Source organism: Silene latifolia, chromosome 10 (genome assembly GCF_048544455.1).
Source record: "Silene latifolia isolate original U9 population chromosome 10, ASM4854445v1, whole genome shotgun sequence".
NCBI lineage: Eukaryota > Viridiplantae > Streptophyta > Magnoliopsida > Caryophyllales > Caryophyllaceae > Silene > Silene latifolia.
In genome coordinates this window covers 162,860,192-162,883,482 of record NC_133535.1, presented here as the reverse complement: position 1 = coordinate 162,883,482, position 23,291 = coordinate 162,860,192, and the positions used below count along the sequence as shown (strand labels likewise).

Below are 23,291 nucleotides of genomic sequence, written 5' to 3'. Positions count from 1 at the left end.
ATGGGGAATTCATAGATGTTGTGACAAACTGTTTTATTGCTTGATACTAGATCAAAATTCACTATTATGGATTTCTTTTAATGTGTGCATTCTTAGGATGCTTGTTGACATTACTCAATTGATGTTGACACTGTGCCTTAGGAAGCCATCTTCAGCTTGTATTATAACCTTTAGGGTCCGTTTGGATACAATTTTAGGAGGGAAGGGGAGGGGAGGGGGAGTGAGGGGAGGTGAAGGGAGGGGAGAGAAGGGGAGGGCAAATGAGATGTGGGTGTTTGGATAACAAAAAATATGAAGGGAAATGGAAGGGGAGGAAGGAGGGAGATGAAGAATGGATGGAGGATTGAAGGATGTTGGTGGTATAATTAGAGTTCAAATAATGTTTTCTTTCCAAATCTTGCCACCATTGGAAAGATTATAGTTTGTTCTATAAGAGGGAAAATAAGTCCTCTCATTTCTCTCCCCTTCCATTTCCTTTCTCCCATATTTTTTTTTCCAAACAAAGGAAATTAAATCCCTCCCTTTCCCTCCCCTCCCCTTCTCTCTAATTCTTTCAATCCAAACGAACCCTTAGAGCCACCCTGAGTGATGTTGTCATAATGATTTGTGGTTGCCGACTGCAGCTCTGGCTCATAGACACTAAAGAATAACTTTGCCGCATGGCTGTCAAGTTTGTCCGTCTTGTACATATTAGTTGATGTTTCCATGTCAAGTTGGAAGTCATAGATGGCTTGGTTTAAACCTAGGATGTCCGCTGCCGGTTTGGATGGACTGCTTGAGTGTGATGGGGTTTTACAACATTTGTAATATGATGGTTTATACTTGATAGGATTTGGACATACGTGATTCTAAGGGAGATTATATGATGAGTGTGGTTGCTGTTCAAGAAATGCTTGGATTGTCGCTTTTGGGAGTTATTACTGGAGATAGTGAGTTTATTTAGAACAGGAATCTTGTGTATTTGTTGGTGTTGGATTGTGGTGTTTTTTTATATTTTTAGTAATTGGCAAAAGTTTAATGCAGCATGATATGAATTACTGCTAGCTTTGGGTTTTGTTGCTGTTAATAATCGAAATAGCCAGATAGTTCTTTGTCAAAGAGCTAATGGTAGGTTTACTTGTTATAAACTTACCACTCCCGGACAAATTCTAATGAACTGAGCAACATTTTTGTGTTGGATGTTGGCTGGAAAAAGTTTATGTAAAGGTTAAACCTTTTGTTCTATAAGCAATAACTACTTTAAGAGTTAGGGGTTTAGGGATTGCCATAGACCGTAGTAAACAATTGAACACAAAGCTTCTAATTTTGGCTAAATGGATGAACTGGGATAGTATCAGATTAGTTTGTATTGATGGATGGCGAGTTTTGAGTTGGCAAGAACTCCTGCTACTGCCTCAGTTGGATTTGGTTCGATTCCCTGATCGGTAACTAAACAAGGTCTAACTGCTTTGCCCATTGAGTTAGCAGCAGAATGAGTGACAAACTATTAATGTTTTAACATCTTTGCTCGTGCTGGACCAATATGACGGTCCTTGTCTGTAAAATGCTAATGTTTCATGCACGCAGTGCTCCTCGAATTCGAGGCAAACAAAAACCAAGAGAAGTATTAGATGTGAAAAAGGGATGCCAGTAACTACTCTGAATGATGGGTCATCACTTAGGTCAGGGCTGCTGCTTTGACTTCCATTGCTTAATAGCTTCAAGTAGAGTATAGTTGGGCATTATGAACTTGTGAGGAAGCGGGAGGCTTGTCGTGGGTGATGCGGTGTTTTCTGCCAGCCACTGCTCAATAGCTACCCGATCATATGTATATCCATCGGCTGCTATATAAGGGTCCTCCATAATGTCCTATGTGCAGAGATGAAGCTCAAAGGTTAGGATTATAAATCAAAGATCTCCAATATTGAGGTTTGGCATTCAAATCCTCTTAAAATTAGCATAAAAATTTTCAGTCTTTTGAGATACAGTTGTCATGTTCTTTGAAATGGGAAAACCGAAACAAATTAGTGAATTGGGGAAAGACGTACCTTGCTAATCGGGCAGATGAAGTGAGTTGGCAGTGCTGCCGGGGCATTTGCAGCTTTTTCCCGTGCGCTATCTGCTCCTTCTTTCAGTCTCTCTAAGGTAGACAGAACAATCTCTCTTAGGTCAGGCCTATCTTTACCCCGTAGCTCAGAACACTTGAGTCCTAATGTAGCCAGTTCAAGTGCCACATCCTCAGCCCAGGTTCCTGCTTCTTGATCCAAGACTTCGGTCAATGTACCTTCTTCTATGGCATCTTCAATCAAATAGGATATGCCAACAGCGGGTTTTGCTGTCAGCAACTGTAAAATTACAATTCCTAAAGCGTATACATCAGATTTGGTTGAAACCCTGCCCGTTCTTTGGTACTCGGGGTCAATATAACAGAGAGTGCCGACCGGGCTTGTTTCCTTGTACAATGTCCTGAGAGACTGATCATTCGGCTCAGCATTTATAGTTGTACCGAGCCCGGCATCGCCAATCTTGCTGACTAAGTGCTGATCAAGCAAGATGTTAGCTGGTTTCAGGTCACGATGAATAATGGGTTTGGGCTTAGTGCTGTGGAGAAAGGCCAAAGCACTTGCAACCTCCCAGCAAATTCTAACCCTTTCATACCATGGAAGAGGAGGGATATTGCTCTTTCGGAACAGTCTATCATCAAGGCTGCCATTTTCCATGTACTCGTATACTAGGCAACTTTTTTCTGGAACTGCCCCTAGCAGCAGCAGTATGTGTGGGTGACGAATAGTGCTCAAGATTTCCAACTGTCAATTGGGAATGCTCATTCAGGTAATCTTTGAAGTTGATTTGCTCAAATTACTGATATGGAAATATTGCTAATATCTATGTTACTTCAACACTTCCCTTGGCTGTGTTTCATGTGCTGTCACGATCCTCGGACACTTCATTTTAAGCCAAGAGAACATTCGTTTTACATTATAGCTCTTTTTTATGTCTGAAACTTGCAATTGAGTACAAGTAACCTATATAACTACAAGTCAGGTACACGTTTCTTTCATGGGTGCACATCCAAGTTTAAGACTCGGAATGATTAGTATTTTGAGAAAACTACCTTGTCCTGAATTTTAATTATAGGTATGAGAACGCGTTTAAAAAAAATATAACAAATATGAAATATTTTGGACTTTTTAAAGTGATAAGTTTAGAGGTTTGAGGCAATAGGCTTAAAATCATTAATCATACTATCTACTTCATGAACCATCCTCTTCCTCTAATTTTTCATGCTTGCCTACATTTGTATCTCTACTAGGAGATGAGGTGCAAAAGTGTCGGTTTGTTAAGTGTGAGGTACGAATCCCACATCCATATCCTTGAGTGTTATGTCTGCCTTGGGTATGACACCAGATGTGAAGAATCGATAGTAACAAGGTGAGTATTATAATGGATTAGTTTTTCAAGGAATGTCATAATTATAAGATAATGATCTCATACCTCTTGAAGAAATTGCTTGTTGGTGACAGTGTCTTTGGAATGAAGCACCTTCACTGCGGCTGTCGTGTGATGCAATTTGCACTTGTACACGGTTCCAAATGCACCACTCCCAATCTTAAATTCTTCAGATAGGTTTGAGGTGGCCTCCATGAGCTCATTCCAATTGAACTTCTGACACTGAGTAATTGGGCTTGCTAGCAGCTGTTGTCGCTTATTCTCGTCCTCTGTCTTTTCAGCAGCCTTGGCTTCTCCTTTGTGTCGAGGTGCATTTCTTTCACCATGCTCGCCTGATTTTACTGTTTTACTTTCTCCAGCTTTGTGTTTGTTCTTTTCTGTGCTTGTTATTTCTTTAACTTTTCCTTCTTGCAGCTTTAAGGCTGCTTCGAGCTCCTTGCTTAGAGTATTTAGCTGATCAATCGGAAAAAAGAGCTATAATAGCATAAATAAACTAACTGACAATTATTAGTTTTATTTTGAGAGAAGGTTTATTGGAACAATATTTTAGTATGTACCTTTTCATTCATGTCATTGTTTTGAGCAAGCTCATACATTTTTTCAACGTGTCTTAGTTCCATTCTCAACTTCTCTAGCTCGTAAACCTGCAGATTGTGTGAGCTCATAGGTAGAGCAGTAGAGACATAATAAGTTTATAACTAGACCTAGCAAAGCTTATCTGACCGGATTCGAAAAGAATAACCACGAAGTAGACCGGATCTGAAATTAACCCGACTCAAAGACTAATTTTAAAATTTAAACGAAGACCTTAATTGCCACGACATGAATATGACTTGATAGACCCAGTTCTAATGCATGACCCATAAATAACCCAAACCTGAACTGACTCTTACCCGAAATGACTTGATAACACTTTAATTACCCAACTCGTAAACGACCTGACCTAATTGGTCTTTTTGCCATACCTTGCAGTCGTTCAACAAAAAAGATGGTTATTGGATGATCTACCTGGTCCTCAGAAGTAGCTGGAGATGACGGTCTTGTAGCCATAAATGATCCTGGTGGCGTTCCTACAAAAGAGACTGGAGGAGTTCCTACGTAAGACCCTGCGTGCTGTGAGCTTCCCATTGGAATGCTCACAGATGACCCTATGGGTGGGGCCCCCGTAAAAGATCCTCCTACAAAAGAGACAGCTGCAGACTTTCCTACATAGGACCCTGCAGGCGGTGTCCCCGCAAAAGATCCTCCCATTGGAATACTCATAGGTGACCCTGTAGGCGGGGTCCCTGTGAAAGATCCTCCAGTCGGAATGCTCACAGAAGAACCTGTAGGTGGGGTCCCTGTAAAAGATCCTCCGTATGGGATGCTCACAGAAGAGCCTGTAGGTGGGGTCCCGGCAAATGACCCTGCAGGAGATGTTCCATCTGAAGCCCACGATCCTGAATCGCCGCTGTTGTAACTGTGATTTACACCAGTGTTATTCCCCAAGCTTTTATTTGTACCCTGGTAGCTATAATGGGTTGCTTCCTTTGATTCCCTGATTCTCTTTTGTGCGGACATACTGTTTGGGTAAGATTCTGATGGTTCGGGCTTGTAGTTGTTGGTTGAAGTATACGACCCTTGGCCTGGGTTGCCTAGATTGCCAAGCTCTTTGGTCTTCAATAGACGGCCTACAGTGGAAACAATCTCGGACGAGTCAATAATGGTAAGATGAAAGCTAGGATGATGCAGGAAAAAAAACTTAAGGTTGTTTTTCATACTATTGGTAAAATCTTTATTCCTTGATGCTGGATTACGAAGATACCAAAATGATTACTAACTAGTACCCCGTATGTGTGTATTAATTTGTGAAATAATAATTTGATGTAATTTTGACTCGTGTTTCTTTATGGTGTAATTTCAGAAAGCATTTATTTTGTCAACTGGGGTGAGGTTGCGTACATTCGATCCACCCTTATGCTGTCATGCGTGGGGAGCTCCTGATGCAATGGGTAATGTTGTTACTGTTATATTATTTGAAAACTCACCTAACGTTAGTGAAGAAGAGCTAGAATTATCTGTAAACGAGTCTGAAGAATAATCACTTGTGTTGTGTACAGAGATCACCGTTGGTTTTGACTCTGATGGACGCAATGTCTGAAGCTTTCCATCGGCAACAACATAAATTGAGCAAAAACTTGGAGCGTTGTCCGAAATAACTGCTGGTAGGTTCTGATTTGTCAGCATTTTGGTTAGCGACAGGTATTTCCTGCAAATACAAGCATGACAGTGGCTGATGAGAATAGTCGTAGTCATATGAAAGAAAAACATCATGAGATGCGTCATTTGAGGTACCATGCGCTAGTCGACGAACACCCAATAACAAGATGTCTTATGTAATGTCTTTCAATCTCCAAGCATAGTGTCATGGCTACATCATCTGATTCAATTACTACAATCTCTGATTCTATCTGCACATCACACACTGTAAGAATTACCTCAAACTCAGATTTACTGTAAGACAGTAACACCATTTTGTTCCATCAAGCCAAATACTCATTTACATGATCAACAAATCATCTAATTGAATGAGTATTAACATTGTTCGACGATAAATTATTGTTGGAATACACGCATTTGTGTATTTGTCACTTATTTATCAGTACAACAGTGACCTTCTGTTTAGGGATTTTAAATTATGTGTGTATTAAGGGCTTAGTGAGCCCTTACATTATGTAATTGCAGCTCTTTTTACCGTTGTAAAAAAAAAGGTGACCTTTTGTGCTTCTAAGGCTTTCTTGTAGGGAAGAAGTCTCTTCTTCTTCTTCCACTCAGTTTCCTGCTTATAACTACAGACTAAATCTTCTCGAACTTCTGCTACAGGTACCCATGTTCCCACTGAAATCAATTGTCAAATAGCTGATCAGTTAATCTGACAAAATGCCTGAAATTGTTAGAGTTCTCTCGAAGACGATCAGAGGTCTCAGATTCGAGACCCTGAAAATTTCAGGAGTGAGAGCTTTACCGCCCTTCTGATCCTCCCGGGAGATACTGTTTCTAATCGATTTGCAGTTAAATGTGAAGACTTACTTGGTGTAGGGATTACGGTAATTTTGGGGTAAACATGTAAGATCTTGAACCTGACATTTCCCTCTGGCAGGAATTGATCTAATGCCCACTTGAGAATATACTTGCTTTTTCGGCTCCCTGTTAGCGCCACTGCCACCACATGCTGTGGTACACCACTTTCCTCTGTCTCCATTTCCTAACTGTGATGAAGCAGAACAAACCAAGAGAAGAACTTAGGACATTTGACGTACTGCCGAACTGGTGATATTCTGGACAGGTTAGGGTTTAAACTCACTTTTCCAATGATAGTTTACATAGCAATAATAATCAACAATAGTTCTAACTAATCAAATTTAATCGGTTCTGATGCAATCTCAGTCGTAAATTGTGAAATGTCATTGCTTAACATTTCTTGTTTATCTATTGGTCATGTTTTTTTTTTTTTTTTTTTTTTTTTAATGACGAGGGGTTTAATCCCCCCAAGCACATGCAATACCCTGCAAACCACGTGTGCCAGGTAAGACATCCCTTAGGATGACAGGTAACCGCAACACTCCCGTGTAGGGAGTCGAACCCGGGACCTCTCAATTCATTGCCAATTTGCAAATCTATTGGTCATGTCAGACCCATTAGTCCGTCATGTATCAGTAGATGGTTTTATCAGCCAACTGTCGGCTACCCTCCATATATGGGTCGTAATGGTCAAAATGTAGCATGTAGGGAGAACTAACTGATAGAATTAGGAGCATATTTCGGCTTTGTACACTATATATGCATTAAAAACGACCTATTTTCGTATGAAAACAATGCTGTCAAGTGAAAACAGTCGGAAACAATGTAAAGGAAAAAAAAAGGCATGATGTTACCTGTTTGGCTGTTTCTATGAACCAGATGGGTGAAACTGAAGTGTTTCGTTCTGTTTATCTCAGTTCAAAGTTAGATCACTCTGTGTGTCTGTCTTCTGTGTAGAATTATGAAGATAATTTCTTGTTGTAATGAACATATTTAGTTGTTAATTAAAGTAATGTACCAGAATTATGCTTAATTACAGCCTTTTCAGGGTCCCACCAATGCACGTCTTTCTGATATTAGATACTCCGTATGTTCTTATTTTAGCATTCAAGGTTGAACTCATTGCATGCACGTTGCTTGTATGTACGTGGACTCTCATGGAAAAAGATAGCTAAATAGAGGCATGGAGCTTGACATACCTTTAGGAATACAACCTTTTCTCAGATATTTATGTGATAACGGCATTATTCGTCTTATGCTTTAGACGGAATTTTTAGACATGTTTATTGCTTAAGACGGGTCATGTGTATACCACTTGGCACTTGTGTGTATATATTTGTCTTTTATACACAAGTGGTATAATACTTGACTCGGATAGTGTCGTCTTAAATGAGAATTTGTGAATTTTTAGAACTTTTTTTTTCCAACCATGAATTTTTAACAATGATTCATATTCACTATGGTCGGAGAATTCATTTGTGTAAAGCATCTGTGCGATTCAAGTTCCGTATGTTGCAATGTATATAGGTAGGGGTGGGCAACATTCGGTCCGGACCGGGAAAATGGACCGGTTCGGACCGGAATCTACCGGACCCGGACCGGAATTATTCGATCCATTTTTTAAGATTCCGGTCATGGACCGGAATTTTTCGGTCCGGATCGAAAAGACCGGAATTATTTTTATTTTATTTTTTTCCTTAATATATTAATTAAAAATACATTGAAGGCCTACCTAATCCGGTCCAACTGGTCCGAATTTATGGCCCGGAATTTGAAATAGTGGGTATGTAAAATTAATTCCGTTCCAACCGGTCCGGTCCGTTCTTGGACCGGAATTTTTATAATCCGGTTCCGGTCCGAGATTTTTGACGATTCCGGTTCCGGTCCAAACCAGTTTTGGACCGGTGCCCAGCCCTATGTATATAGGTTCAGCACAAACACTGCCATAACACATCACCAGCAGCTTACGAATGTTACAGGACTGTGCCATTGCATGGTATGGGACATGAGTCCCACATCGATCAAATGGGGGGTTGATGTGGGATTTATATAGGACAAGGGCTCTACCACCCTTTGAGCTAGCTTTTGGGGTGGGTTCTCCTTTGTCCTATATCCTCAGTCCTCAAGCGACACTACGATATTGTTCTCGTCACCAAAGGTGCAGATGGTAGCTCTAATACCATTGATAGAAGCATAAATGAGCCATTGAGCCAATTTATATTTAAACTACCCGTCGAGCAGCCCTTTTGAGTTTTGACCATAGCAGAATTGAAGTCAATACTATGGTAATATCATTATCAATGTTATCGTGTTTATTCTCGAATACGTTTTTTCCAAAACTTAAATCAATTTCTTAGTAGGTTATCTATGATTTGATGTTATTTTTTTAAGGACTCATGTACGGAATATTATTATTGATTATTGATCCTTCTATAAATTATTGGATTAGACCGCGATTCTTTCAGTTTATGGCATATTTTAGGTAATCGATAATCATTTGAATCGTATAATTGGACTTTTTAACTATATTAATTTAAGTTGGTTTGAGGTTAAGTTACTACTAAATCGCCTGTTCACTTCTCCAAGAGGTGGATATACTTAATGACTTAATGTGACTTAACCTTCACCATACATTGGCCTTATTAAATACCCATGAGCACTTAGATCAACTAGTAAGGAGTTGTAGGTCTCGTGTTCGAGCCCTGAGAATGCAGCAGTGTTAAAACTAATGAGGGAGGGCTTTACCGTCTCAATGGTCTTACTCAGCTCGAATCCGGACTACACCAAGAAAATAAATTGGCCTTATTAACCGTCCTACTTAAGCAAAACTGTTCTTATTGGATCATTTGAAAACAGTTGTTTTAATTTGTAAGCCCAACATTAGAGCCCATTTTATAATTTTAAGGAACCAAATGTTATCAAGAACTTGCATATGTTATCGTCTATCAACGGCCCACAAGATAAACATCTTGGAGACTTGGACTTATAGCATGGGAATTCTTACATTCTCCTATAGGACCGTTCTGAAGTATAAGACTGGTTTAAGAGGAGAAAATCCCAAAGTTTATATTTAATTATCCAGCAACTTTCCTATAGAACCGTCTTATAGCATAAGACTGGCCCAAAAGAAGTATAGCCCAAAATTAAAATTTTATTTTGTTTATATTCTAACTTTATTTTGATAATCGTCCCTTATGATGAATACCGACACATTTAGATATGCTAGTTATCAATATAAAATATTAGGTTATCAAAATAAATATTAAAATATATATATTTATCAATTAATTTTATTGGGCTTTCTCATATTGGGTTAGTCTTATGTAGAAAATGGCCTGACACAACACAAATTGTTGTGTGAGACCATTTTACTCATAAGACTAGTCCATTAATCAAAAGCCCAAATGAATTAGTCAATAAATTTGTAAAAAAATATTTTATTTTGATAACCTAAAATTTTAGATTGATAACTTGTATATTTAAATGTGTTAATTTTCATCATAAAATGTCGAGTTCTTTAAATAAAATTGAAATATAAATTAAATTAAATTTTATAATTGGCCTTCTCTCCTTTTAGGGCAGTGCTATGCTATAAGACGGTCTTATAGGAGAGTTGATGTTGTGTTAATTATCATATTTCGGTTTTGTTTAAGGATCAATTGATGAAAACCCCCTTTAATATTGCACTTTCTAAAACTTAATACCTTAATGTGCATTTCATTCACATTTTGTTACCTCAAGTGGATTTAGTCAAAAAAATGTAATATTTCGGCTATTTTTTAAAGACATGATGACGTATTTATGATGCACTGCGTTCACATTTTCAACATTTTCCCTTCCCTCTTATAACTACAAGTCTACAAGTCACGGTTGATTCAATCTCGGTAGTATTTTACATTTTTTTTTTGCGTAAATCCACTTAAGGTACCAAAATGTGAATGAAGTACACATTAAGATATTAAGCTTTTTAAAAAAATTCATAAGGTGCTAAGTTTTAAAAAGTGCAACATTAAAGGGTGTTTTTATCAATTGTGCTTTTATCAATTGATCCTTGTTTTAATTACTCGATATTTTTATGATGAAAACTGACATATTTAAATATATAAGTTATTAAAATAAATTATTACGGAGTATGTTATTTTAAAAATTCGTTTAATTATTTAGTTGGGTTTTGTGCCATTAAGCTAGTCTTTTTTTAAAGTTAATTTTATGGAACAATTTGTGAATGTAAAGAGTTGTTTGTGTACCAAGGCCCATTAGACCCACCTTGTATTTTCCAACATTTATAAAAGTCCAGCCTATGAGCCGTTCAAAACAGCCAACCCGATTGACCGTGGGACCAAAAAGTTCATGTTAGTCTGGCCCATGTTCATAAGCTCGCATTCGATCACCTTTAATTGGGATTGTTAATAAGAGAATGAACTATGCGGGTTAATTAAGAATGTACAAGACAAAAGAAATCAATCAACTCTTTTATAAGATCATGTTACGATATGAGTTGGACCTTAAGATAAAATCACCTACCGAGAAAACACTTGTTTTTATGTGATTTTTATTTCTTATATAATCTCGAATTTTATGATAATTATAAACGTATTAAATTTTGAATAACTCAATATAAATTATGTCATCTTATAAGAGATCGGGTTGTCAAAGTAAATGAACTAAGTGATACGGAGTATATAATGAAATAATTTTTTTTTTAGTTGATTTTGTAATTAATAAGATTTTCATGCATGGTAATTGGTAAGAGTTGAGTAAGACTCTTACACTATAATTTAGTGTAATTTATGAAGTGATATTTAATTATTTATCTTATCAATCCTTGAGGAACATATTGACCCTTCTATAATTATAAACGAAATATCCGTCTATAATGAGACTAATTGCTGCTAAATATACGATGATAAGGTATAATGAAAATCAAATATTTCGAAATCTTTGATATCGATGCGATTGTCGTACAAGTCCCCTTAATTCTGCCACTGATCTTAACATTTGATGATAGAAAGACAACAAATTAGTTAATTAGACATCAAATCTTATAATATATATACTCCGTACATGTGTTTCTATCATCAAGTGGAACAGAGACACCGAAATGCCAACATATGTCTACCACAAAAAAAAAATGCCAACAAATGGACCAAAAAGATTGATAAAAGTTTTTATCTAAAAGCTTAAAAAAAGCTAGGATTACAAAACGTGCAAAATGTAAATATTGAAATAATTAAAAAAAGGGACAATAACAACTTTCAGCAGTTATCTTTCAGTTAAAACTAATAAAATTTACTGATTATATTAAATTAGTTATCACAAATTCTTATTTAAGACGAGTGTATCTATCTTAAATATAAAACAGATTAATATAAATGACACAAAAATTTGTCTTATTTATTAAAATGAAGTGATATTTAACCCGTATCAGACTATCAGATAACGTAAGAAGTATAAACAAATGTGAATGGTTAATCCTATAGTTAGCAATAATGTTTTATCTAGATAATCACAAGTTTGAGCTAGGTGTGAAAACGAGTTCATTATTTGCTAAAACGAGCTTAGTGTTGATTACTCGTAATCTTCTTTTGTGATTAGTGCATTTGCATAATTGCATCATTGCATGCGTTTGCTAATCACTTTACTTTGGTCTACTCCTACCATTTTGACACGTCTCGCAATTAGAAAGTATAAGTAGGTAAACTAGAAACACTACTTAACTAATAATTACTAGTTTGAATGCCCGTGCGTTGCAACGGGGTAATAAACTTATTTATAAATGCAAAAAAAAACGTTATAAGGGTTTAATGTTTACATTCTATGTCTAATGATTGCTTTACATATTATTAAAATATCTCTTTCAACAAAAATAAAAGATTAATATATACGTGGGTTAACTCTTATTTATAATCATATAATCACCCTACCTTATACTAATCTTTCGATGTGGGACAATTCTATTATTTATATGTAAAATATTCACCAAACTTGGATTATTTTTCTGATGTGGGACAATTCTACTATTTATACATAATATATATTCATCAAACCTGCATTATTTTTCAATGTGGGACAAATAACATACTCAGAATTACACTATCTTTTTTCCACTAAGTTCGACATCCAACCAGATCCTGAATACCGAATACGGACAATTGCTACTCATTATATCTAATAGTTATATTTAAATTTAATAATATGATCAAGTACTCTCCATTAATATTTGTACGGTGTTTTTCTTCAAAAAAAAATCATAATTGAGATACAAAAATTTTCCGTGGTACACCTTAATTTTGTCAGATTTTTCGTGTTACCCCTACTTTTAAGAATCTGCCTACGGTACCCTTGAGGTTCCATTTTTTTGCCCATGGTACCCCCTAATGTAAAGGTTATTAAATGGACGTTAAGTTTGATGGTGTGACAATAAAATAACGATTAAAAAATAATTCCCCCTTTATTGTTTTATTGGTACGAATATCTCTCTCTTTTAAATGAAAATTTAATTAACTATATCATTATAATATTAGAAATTTCTCATGGTAACTTTGAACTTTGATAGATTACACATGGTACCCCTAATTTTAAGTTTCTACAAATGGTACCCTTGTGTTCACCTTTTTCTTTCTCAGAATACCATTTGACAACTTCCGTCATAAGCTCATTACTCTTATGACTTGGGACGCCTTTTTCTTTTGTTATCTATTACACAAACACTTCATTATCTAATTCATAAATCCATATTTTATTTAATAAACTAACATTTAATACCTAAATAACAAAACATAAATAGCATGGCATGCTCAATTACTCATCTAGTTACTCATATGAGTAATAGTGTTATGAAAATAAAGTAAACACACGGGTATTATATGTAGAAACTTAAAATTAGGGGTATTATGTGTAATCTACCAAAATTCGAGGGTATCATGAAAAATTTTCGTTATAATACTGACCATTTTATCGCTCTTTCTCCCACCTTAAAAAAAATGTTACAACTTTAAAAATTTAACATTTAATTCAAGATTATGTTTAAAGTCTCTTATATAATAAGTATACTTTGAAAGATTAATATACTTGAGGTGATACCTAAGTTCTAACGATAAATCCTATTTATAATCATGGGATCACCTCAGCTTATGATAATCTTTTGATGTGGGACAATTTAACTATTTATACGTAGTATATATTTATCACACCTGCATTCTTTTTCAATGTGAGACGAATAACATATTTAAAAGTACACCATATTTTTTGAACCAAATTCGACATCCAACCCGATTTAATAATAAGTAAATACTATATTATCTATTAATATTCATATTGTTTTCTATTTTTTTTATCATAATAAAAATGTGCAAATGATATGAACCTATACTCTAATGATATAATTTTTTTTAACACAATTCTAATTATATTATTTAAACGTAGTATATTTACCACACCTACATTATTTTTTAAATGTGGGACATATAAATTCAATAGGTAGAAAATATAATGATATAAACTTTTAAGAGCACTCCAAGACAGTACTTAAGATACTCAAATGATTTTGGGTTGATGCATAAGTTCCAAGGATGCCTCTTATTTATAATATTGGAATCACCTACCTTATGTTATATTTCGATGTGGGAAAATTCCTTTTTTTTTATATGTAGTATATTTGTCACACTTATATTATTTTTCAATGTGGGACATATAACATACTATAAAATACATCATCTTTAATATGTGCAAATTATATGTGCAAATTGTTTTACCGACATTATTTCTTTAGTTTTGTATTTTTTGATTTTCTTGCTCATGTTCTTAACTCTTCCCCGGGTAGTTCCCAACGATGTCCACTTTATTTTTTTATATCATATCGTAATGATTGAAAATCTTAAGAGCTCTTTAAAACATTATTTATGAGACTCAATTTTTTTTGGGTGGATCATAAGTTCCAAATATGCCTCCTATTTATAATCATAGGATCACATCACCTTGTACTAATCTTTTGATGTGGGACAATTCTACTATTTATATGTAGCATATTCACCGCACCTACGTTATTTTCCAATGTGGGACAAAACATACTAAAAAGTACACAATTTTACATATTACGAAGTACACCATCTTTAATATGTGCAAAGAATATGAAATCTATACTCTAATGATAGCATTTTTTACCACAAAGCTAATTATATTATTTTCATAATTTTTTAACGATATTTTTTTGCCAAATGAAATGTAAAAGGTTGATATAAAAATTGGAAATATCACTTAAATATAATTTAGAAAATATACATATTATAATAATTAAAAGATTCTCCACTTTATTTTTTACATTAAAAATTATACTTTCCTAAATTGATTTTTGATGATGTGGACGCTCTCAGATCGCTCGAAAAAACTCTCTTTTATATATATATATAGATTGTGTAAGACGATTTCACATTATGAGATGGTCTCGTTATATAAAAAGATAAGCCATTTATGAGAAATAAATGAGTAACATTTTTATAAATTCAAAAACTTCAGAGGGACGGTCTCTCAATAGCTCTCACATTATTGGGTGAGAGACCCACTAAATTTCTTTTTTTCCTATTATGTCTCTCACTAAATTAGTGAGAGAAAGTCTCTCATGAGACGTTTTATAAAAGTGGATTGTCTCACGGTATGAGACTGTCTTATATACTTATAAAATATATATGCATGGTTATAAAACTGAATTTTATATTTGATTTGTTGGATGTAAAATATTCATGATAAAATAAATAATAGAGTTTAATTTCATTTTTGACTAAAGTTATGTGGTTCGTTTATTACAAATAGAACACTAGGAGTCTAATTTTACCACTAACTTTTTTTTGGTTGAAAGTAGCTGAATTGAACTTAATTGAAGTGATCTTAATTGAATGAAACTTAACTAAACTGAGCAGATTTGAATTAAGAATTAATATGTGAAAAGATTAGTTGAATTGAATTGAATGAAACTAAATTGAACTAAACTGAATAGCGCTGAGAAGAAATGAAACCAGTTGAAAGTTAGCCAGAAAGAACAAGGCCTAAGCAAAGTTAAGGAAGTTATACGACCGGGACGGAAGACAAATTCTTGTTTCAGGCGGAATTTTCGTTTTTCAAAAAGACGGGATTTTGTGATTATAAAAATGGTCACATGTAACCACAATGGTCACATTTAGGTGTCAAATAATCTTAAAATCCAATCTTTTTTAAAAAGACTAAAATAACCCGTCTGAAAAGAAAGCAACTAGGGACAAAATGACTAGAAAATAAAATTTTATTACCTTTTGATCCTAATTGAGAGTTGAGCATGACTACCTAAAAGTCTAAAACTCATAATTAGTCAAAGGGATAATAAAGCTAAAAAGGTAGTCGGGCCACAATGCTAGTTCAAAGAATTAACTAATTAACCTCACACGTAACGCAACAAGAAATTATAATATGGTGATCATGTAGGCAAAAAGTGATAGATAGGTTGGGACAATACTTGAAATTGGGTTGACAATTTTCAACTAAACAAATAGAATTATTTACTTTAATAATTATCTTTTTATCTATTATTAACCGTCTACCAAGTTTTGGATGGACATTTGTCACTCCTTTACTCGTTTTTTAGTGTTCATTATTATTCCACTTTTTGGTGATGTGTTTTACTTTGCTTCTCACAATTTGGGTTTTGTTGTTCAAAGAGTGAGGTTATAAAACATCCTACTCCTACTTTAATTTAGTTTTTTAGAACCCTTAAAACTTAAATTTCATCAATTAGAAAAATATAAAAATTATACCATTATTCGTGATTTTCATTCCTCTATAATTTGAGATCGTATTTGATATATTTTGGTGTTTATTTTAATTTTACTTGCATATTCACATCATATAATTGACATGTTCATAACAATAGAATATTCACATTACATAATTGACATATTCATATAAATCAAACTTCTTATTTTCAAATTAGAACTCACATACTCACCCAATTAATAAACATATTCACACAATATGATAAGCATATTCACAAATACATATTCATAGTAATGACAAATACATAGAGGTTATCATAAATATTAATCTAACATAACATATATTCACAAAGTATAACTACATATTCATAAAATATAATTACGTATTCATCGCATATAGATTACATATACGCAAAACATAAACTTCGTATTCACAATGTATAACATGTGAATCTATAACTTATTTATATTTTGTGAATGTCGATATCTTCATTTGCGGAATCGTTCAAATAAACGAAATAATCATCATAAACGTTTTGCTTCATAAACAATAGCGGAGCGAAGAATGCAAAATAATTTTGCCAAAAGACATGAAATTTACGTAATTGAGTAATAATAGATCCATGATAGAGTTTTTTTTAGAATAACATAAGTATTAGAGCAAGTCCAATGGTTTGGATTAGGGACTTGCTTTCAATTTTTTAAAATTGCAAGCTAGTAGCCAAGCCATTGGAAATGTCCTTATGGATTAGCTTTGTTTAAGCTACTAGCTTCATTAAGCTAGTTGCTTGAAATTGCTTAAATGGACCTACTACAAGGAAACAACCAATAAAAAGTTAGTATCTTAAAATGTGGTTCCAATTTGGCTAGTGAAAAATTAAGCCAAACCATTAGAATGCATTCTTAGTTCAAAAATTTTTTAGCTTAAAGTTTCATATGGCAAAGGTAAGCTAGTAGGTACTAGCTTACCATTGGACTTGCTCTTAGAGGAACAGGGTAACTGAATTATAACATAGTAGATTAGTAGGTGGTTGTTTTTATAATTTTTTATTATTTTTGTTTTTTATTTTTTTCCTCAATAACTCCCTGGGAGTATCATGCTCCCTACTCTTGGGAGCATGATATAATTTACTGGTAACCAACTTTATAATAGAAAATGAAGATTATCTCAAAATATTGTTCAAATGAAAAGAATTATTTTTAATTTACAAAGTTCTCTCATTTTCGTTAACAAGTATAATCACATGTATTAATAGCTAATGCGCCAGATTTTTTTTAAGTAAAACATGTGTTACTATGTAAGAGAAGAAGACATAAACATGACTTAATTTGAAATGACACTAAAACATTCTGAATTAACTTGAGCTGAGTATTTCAACTTGCATATCAAACTTGTGCAAAATGATTTGATAAAAGCACACCGAAATGATCTAATTACAATAATAGTCCAACTCGTATTTGACATTTGATTACTCATTTGTAAAAGCTAGTGCTAAAGCACTCTTACCCCAATTATAAAATTGGAAGTTCGATTCTCAACCCTGACATAATACGCTTATTTGAACCAAAAAAAAATACAATCTTTTGGATTAAAAGAAGCATCAATATTTGATTTGGTATTTGATTAACATAATCCAACCCGTATCTGACATTTGATTAGCCATGTGTTAATTATCGATAAATTTTGGATTTTTCAGCAAAAGATCATGTTACATAAATGTAAATATTGACAAAACTTTCCACTCAACTTCAATATAATTTTCTTAATGGATTAATAATTCCACTCAATTAATCATGATTTACAACAGAGGATGAATTTTTCTAAATCCTCCACTTCTATAAGACAAGATAAGCAAAAGACATCTATTTTCAGTATCATTTCATTCTTTTTTTTCTACATGAATCAACACTATAAGCATTCCTAAATTTCCCTCTTCCCTAAAGAGGAAAACCCAACAATGGAAAAACAAAAAAACCTTCCATCTAAACTGCAAATTTTCGGAAAATAGAAGACGATATCATCTCGACCGATCAGGTCCCTTTGATAACTTGATCCTACGGTTGATCTCTTTCTCCAACTCCTCTACTCCTCCCACCTCTTCAAGCTCCTACAACCACATACCACAATTTTGGAATCATATGTTAAAATTATGTACAAATGTCATCAAAAATAAAAAATGCCATACAAATCGGAATCACATGAAACAAAATACATATTGCGAAACTAAAAGACTAAAAAGGTACATCTAGAATATGGTCTTACCCTTGGTCCCAAGAATAGTCCGTATGGCACGCCATTAAATTTCTCCGTGTGGTGTAACTGTCATAAAAATCAACACAATCGAATGAGATCTTTAGTCGTTAGATTCCACTACATAACGTAAAAGCACTACACCAGTGTTTCAAGCGTTCCTTATCGCGTACTGAAACTCAAATGACTCGTGTTTTAAATGACTCGTAATATTAGCAAGCATTGGCAGAACTATCTGAATGTGATGAAGACTTAAAAACAGATGCAATGAATAATAAGAATACTAAATCAGACGACGATTAAATCACCAATCTACCTCCATTAAGTTCAAGATGACTACGTGACTCAGAAAATTAACAGCGGTCACTTACAAAGTGACTACAAACTCTGACTCAACTCGATTAACTTCTTTATTCTCAACTGAAATGGAAACCGAGCATTCCGTGGTTCAAATATGCAACTTTTTTCCGTCTTTCCCGGAAATTTGCAGCGGTCACTTAGAAAGTGACTGCAAATCTCTGACTTAACTTAATTAACCATCTTTATTCTTTTCTTGGATCCACTCCTCTATTAACATTATCACTAGTTTCCAATATTTGATTCATGTTTGCTGACTCACTTTACTTGACTTGATGCTATTTCCAAGAGTCACGTAATGGCCAACTATCTAAGTTTAATATACTCCCATACTTCATTCATCCAATCCATATAGTCGCCTTTCGGCTTTCTATCTAATGGTGAAACAATGTCGACTTTTACAACCTTCTATCATTAAACTCCCTCTGTCCCAGTCATTTGTTGTCCTATTCCATTTTAGGTGTCTCAGTCAATTGTAGTCCTTTAGGATGGAGGTCAAGAGTTGATCCAAGTGTAACCACATGGATCTCGAGACACCGTCAAATGATTTATGATATGTATCATGACTAGTTTTGGTGACGAAAATTCTATATAATCTAAAAAATTTATATACAATCTTTGAAATTGTTAATAAAAATCCGTAAACAAAAATTTATGGGTCCACCAGTGGTGGAGGTAGCACATAGTTGGTTCCATTGATACGTTTGAATTCATAAAATTCGTATGATCAAATCCGTTCGCAAATAAGTTAAATCAAGAGTACTAGACTATCATAATGAGTCCATGAGAAGAGTAAAGCATATGACAAACTATGAAGTGTATGATACGGCAAGCAAATGCAGTTAGTCAGCTATGTTCACCAGGTAAGGATGCATATATTGACTCCCTCTTATTCGTTCAGAAACGAGATCTGTAATCCCAATTATTTGCTAAACTTGCTGAAGACAACAATTGGTTAACTAAAAAGTTTAAGCGGCTAATTACCTGATGAGCAGCAGCAACTTTTCTAAAATAGGGGACATCGGCAATAGGACCGACTGGAAATCGCTTGTGAACAAGACCGTCATGCACAAACATATAGGCCATTCCAAATACTGTAATTCCAAGTCCCTGTTCCAATGAAATCACCAGTATAACAAATGAGCCTTGGATTAATTTTGTGATAAGCTGAGGTGAGACTGTCTCATTTAAGAAGTCGGGATCACAAATACATGTTACAAGTAATTAAGTACTTACAGCGCCAAAACAGAGACCAGGAACAAGACCCTTGTGGAAGAAACCATAATTGAGAAGGGCTATTGCTGGGACTGCATTTATTATTGCGAATACATCATTTAGCTCAAACGGTCCTTCTCGGGGTTTGTGATGAGACTGTAACAATGCACACAACATAGTAAGTACTGAAAAGTCGTGCTCCAAATGGTTGATTCTCTGAAGTTTTAACTTTCATAGCTAATGTGAACCATGGTATTAAATCGCGATCTAGGACTTGCTCCAAGAATTAGTACAACTTGGTAGATCAAAATAAACTCAATCCATTCTTCCACAAATTAACCCAACTTGAACCAATATTCATTAGGCACATTTAAATGCAACTATTGTGAGTCTTGGTAAACTATTCTGGGGCATATGTTCTTAAATTTAGTTTAGGTTAGTTTAGTTCAATTACTCCAGTATGATATAGAAAGTAAAGTAACCTCGTGCATATGCCACAAAGACGCGTGCCAAAGAACTCTATGCGCCCATCTCGCCCAAAACTCCATTCCTACCTGTGACAAACATTACCATCAGAAATTCAGAATATAATTCCACTGAGGAGGCAATACAGATGGACCCCGAAACAGAGAAAACATAAAAATTCAATTGGTCGGTGATGTGCGAACTGAACATATAATTTAAATATGATTTTAAGTAGTTCATTCCAAGAAAAAGAATGATTAATTATTCGATATCAACTAACTTTACACTTTCCAGCAAGTTGAGATTAACAAATTACACACCAGCTCGGAACTTAATAAACAATTAGACATATTTAGCATGAGACAACATTCATAATTGGTCTAGATCGTTAACGTAAATCATTGAACTGCAGCATCATGTTCAAATAATCCGAACGCAACAGAAGATATCTTTAACTAGTGATTAAATCAAGGATTGTATTGTACTATCCTCGCGACTCCATTTTAAATCGACAGAAAGACAGGAAACTTACTGCCGCGCCTACTGATAGAGCAAATGTACCCAACATCTCCGTAACTGGCACCTCGCCTCCCTACATATCAAACAGTAACAAATTCATTAGAATTACGCGTATGATAGTATCATTTACAGATCAAAATTGGAGAATTCCTTATTAAAATACTGCTACATTCAGCTAAATCATATGCTCATATGATATTCGTATCAATTATCGTTAAATTTCACAAATTCTTGTATCAAACAGTTCAATTAGTCTCCTACACGACCGCCACCAATTGAAATTAATTATGTAACTAAGAAAATCACACATACGCATTATCACACTAATAAACTATAAAATCACTGTAGCTAAACTTTTAATTCTTTTATTATGCTATTTGGCAGTGGTGGAGCTAGGGGGCTAGCAGAGGCGGTCGCCCCCCGATGGATGAAATTTTTGAAGTTTTTAGTTAAATTCTTCGAAAATTTATCGAGTGTACCTTATGAAATTAGTCGTTCGCCCCCCCTAAAATTTTTCGCCCCTTAAGTTCAAATCGTGGCTCCGCCACTGCTATTTGGTCAAACGACATCAAGTATCATTTATCGTCATTCGTCAGCCAGGATTTACAGTTAAGGTGCGAAAAGAAATTCAGTTATCCAGGTCTAGCATTATTCTAGCAAGTAAATGTATAACCGTAGAACTTTTTAACTATTTTGTGCTGTGTGTTTATACACGTCGATCTTTAAATAGAATGGCGATAAAATAAAACCGTCCCATACGAGAATTAGTGTAATTACCTCCATTTGCCAATGAAAACGGTAATAAACAGCCATAATAGCCAAAGAAGTAACACCAAAACTAGACATAACAGCCGCAACCAAATAAGTAAACCGTTCCGATTTCTTCCTTGCCAATTTCTTCACCAATCGTGCGTCTGCCATTCGTCTGTCACCGTCTTCTATACTCACCACCGTCACCCTATCACTCCCACCCTCCCCCTCCCCCTCACCCGAACCGGAACCTGGACCTGTACTCGTACTGCTCATACTGCTCAATTTCCGTTCTTCCAACACGAAGCAAATCCCGAACCGCTCCTTGGTTCTTGTCCGGAGTGACCGGAATAGCGGGGAGTGCCGGTAATTGGGTGGGGTGGTGAGGAAGGAGACCGGCCCAATTAAGAAAGTGGGCTTTGTAATGGGGCGGGTAAGTGGTAGTGGAGGTGGACTCATGGAGAGTCCGGTTGCCATTCGGGTCGGGTTGGTAGTTGAGGTTTAGAGAGAGGTGGAAGAATTGTGGGGAAAGTTTGTGTTGGGTTATATGGTGTTGAATTGAATGGAATTGAATGAATGAAGACCACTTGTTTGAAGCGTATGCTCTGGAATTTGACAAAGTTTTGTACAATTGTAGTGAGTATTAGCCCATGATGCTTTTTATAGTCAAGTCCTTGTCTTTGTTTTTTGTTTTGAAAAAATAAAAATTAAAAAAAATGAGTTTATTTTAGAGTTGGTGAAATTTTTTCAAATCATTTTCTAATTTGTTAAATTGTGGATGTGAATAAGTAACTTTGTGGCAATGAAGATTTTTTTTTGGGGATTTGGATTTTACCACTCTTGTGAGTAGGGATGGCAGGGTAGGGTCTGCCTAGACCCGGATTCGGACCCGAGATTTTCCCTTTGGACTCGTACCCGACCCAGATCCGCAAGGGTCTAAAATTTGAGGACCCCTACCCGGAAGCTATGGGTAAGGGTAGGTCTCAGGTACCCGTGGTCCGAATTTCAACACTTTAAGAATAAGGGATTAACGATTATGGGGTTTATAATATTAAAAAAAAAATCATACTACTTTAACATTATGAGTTTATTAATCTCTGTTGTACACTACCAAATCCAATATACATACCAAAGAGATTAAGAAAGACAAAGAAGACCTAAATTAATTTTACATCCAAATACATGTGAAAGAATCAAACTCGAAACCCAAAAATCAATACCGTACTTGATAGCCGTCTCCATCTGACCATCGCTGGCTACCATTAATGGTGGTTGTCGGTCGCCGCCTATTAGAGTTAGAGATGGTTGCCAGTCGCGTATCAGTGTTGTGGTGGTGGTTTTCTTGTGTCAGTGGTGGAGTGGTGGTATTGTCAGAAAAGTTTGGTTGGATTTTATCACTTTATGGGATGAGGGAAGAGAAAGAGACTTTAGTTAGGTTTCTACGGTCTGCCAGTATGAATTCAGAAAAGTTGTGATTTTGATTTTTTTTTTTTTTAAAAAAAAAA

At 35.0% G+C, this 23,291-nt stretch overlaps 2 protein-coding genes across 2 annotated transcripts; both read right to left on the bottom strand.

Moving 5' to 3' along the window:
• Positions 1-1,662: 1,662 nt before the first annotated feature.
• LOC141608849 (U-box domain-containing protein 35-like) lies at positions 1,663-6,764 on the bottom strand. The gene is made up of 10 exons (XM_074428197.1): positions 6,499-6,764; positions 6,185-6,306; positions 5,764-5,879; positions 5,398-5,677; positions 4,395-5,085; positions 3,987-4,120; positions 3,780-3,903; positions 3,475-3,719; positions 2,028-2,786; positions 1,663-1,848 (listed from the first exon to the last, which is right to left on the bottom strand). The coding sequence occupies exons 1-10, from the start codon at positions 6,668-6,670 to the stop codon at positions 1,663-1,665; spliced, it is 2,829 nt and encodes a 942-aa protein (XP_074284298.1). The 5' UTR covers positions 6,671-6,764.
• Positions 6,765-17,972: 11,208 nt separating this feature from the next.
• On the bottom strand, positions 17,973-22,423 carry LOC141606807 (beta-carotene hydroxylase 2, chloroplastic-like). Its single transcript, XM_074426130.1, has 7 exons — positions 21,814-22,423; positions 21,050-21,109; positions 20,535-20,606; positions 20,074-20,208; positions 19,822-19,947; positions 18,493-18,549; positions 17,973-18,337 (listed from the first exon to the last, which is right to left on the bottom strand). Exons 1-7 carry the CDS (start codon positions 22,261-22,263, stop codon positions 18,248-18,250), a joined length of 990 nt encoding a protein of 329 aa, XP_074282231.1. The 5' UTR covers positions 22,264-22,423; the 3' UTR covers positions 17,973-18,247.
• Between the last annotated feature and the right edge of the window lie 868 nt (positions 22,424-23,291).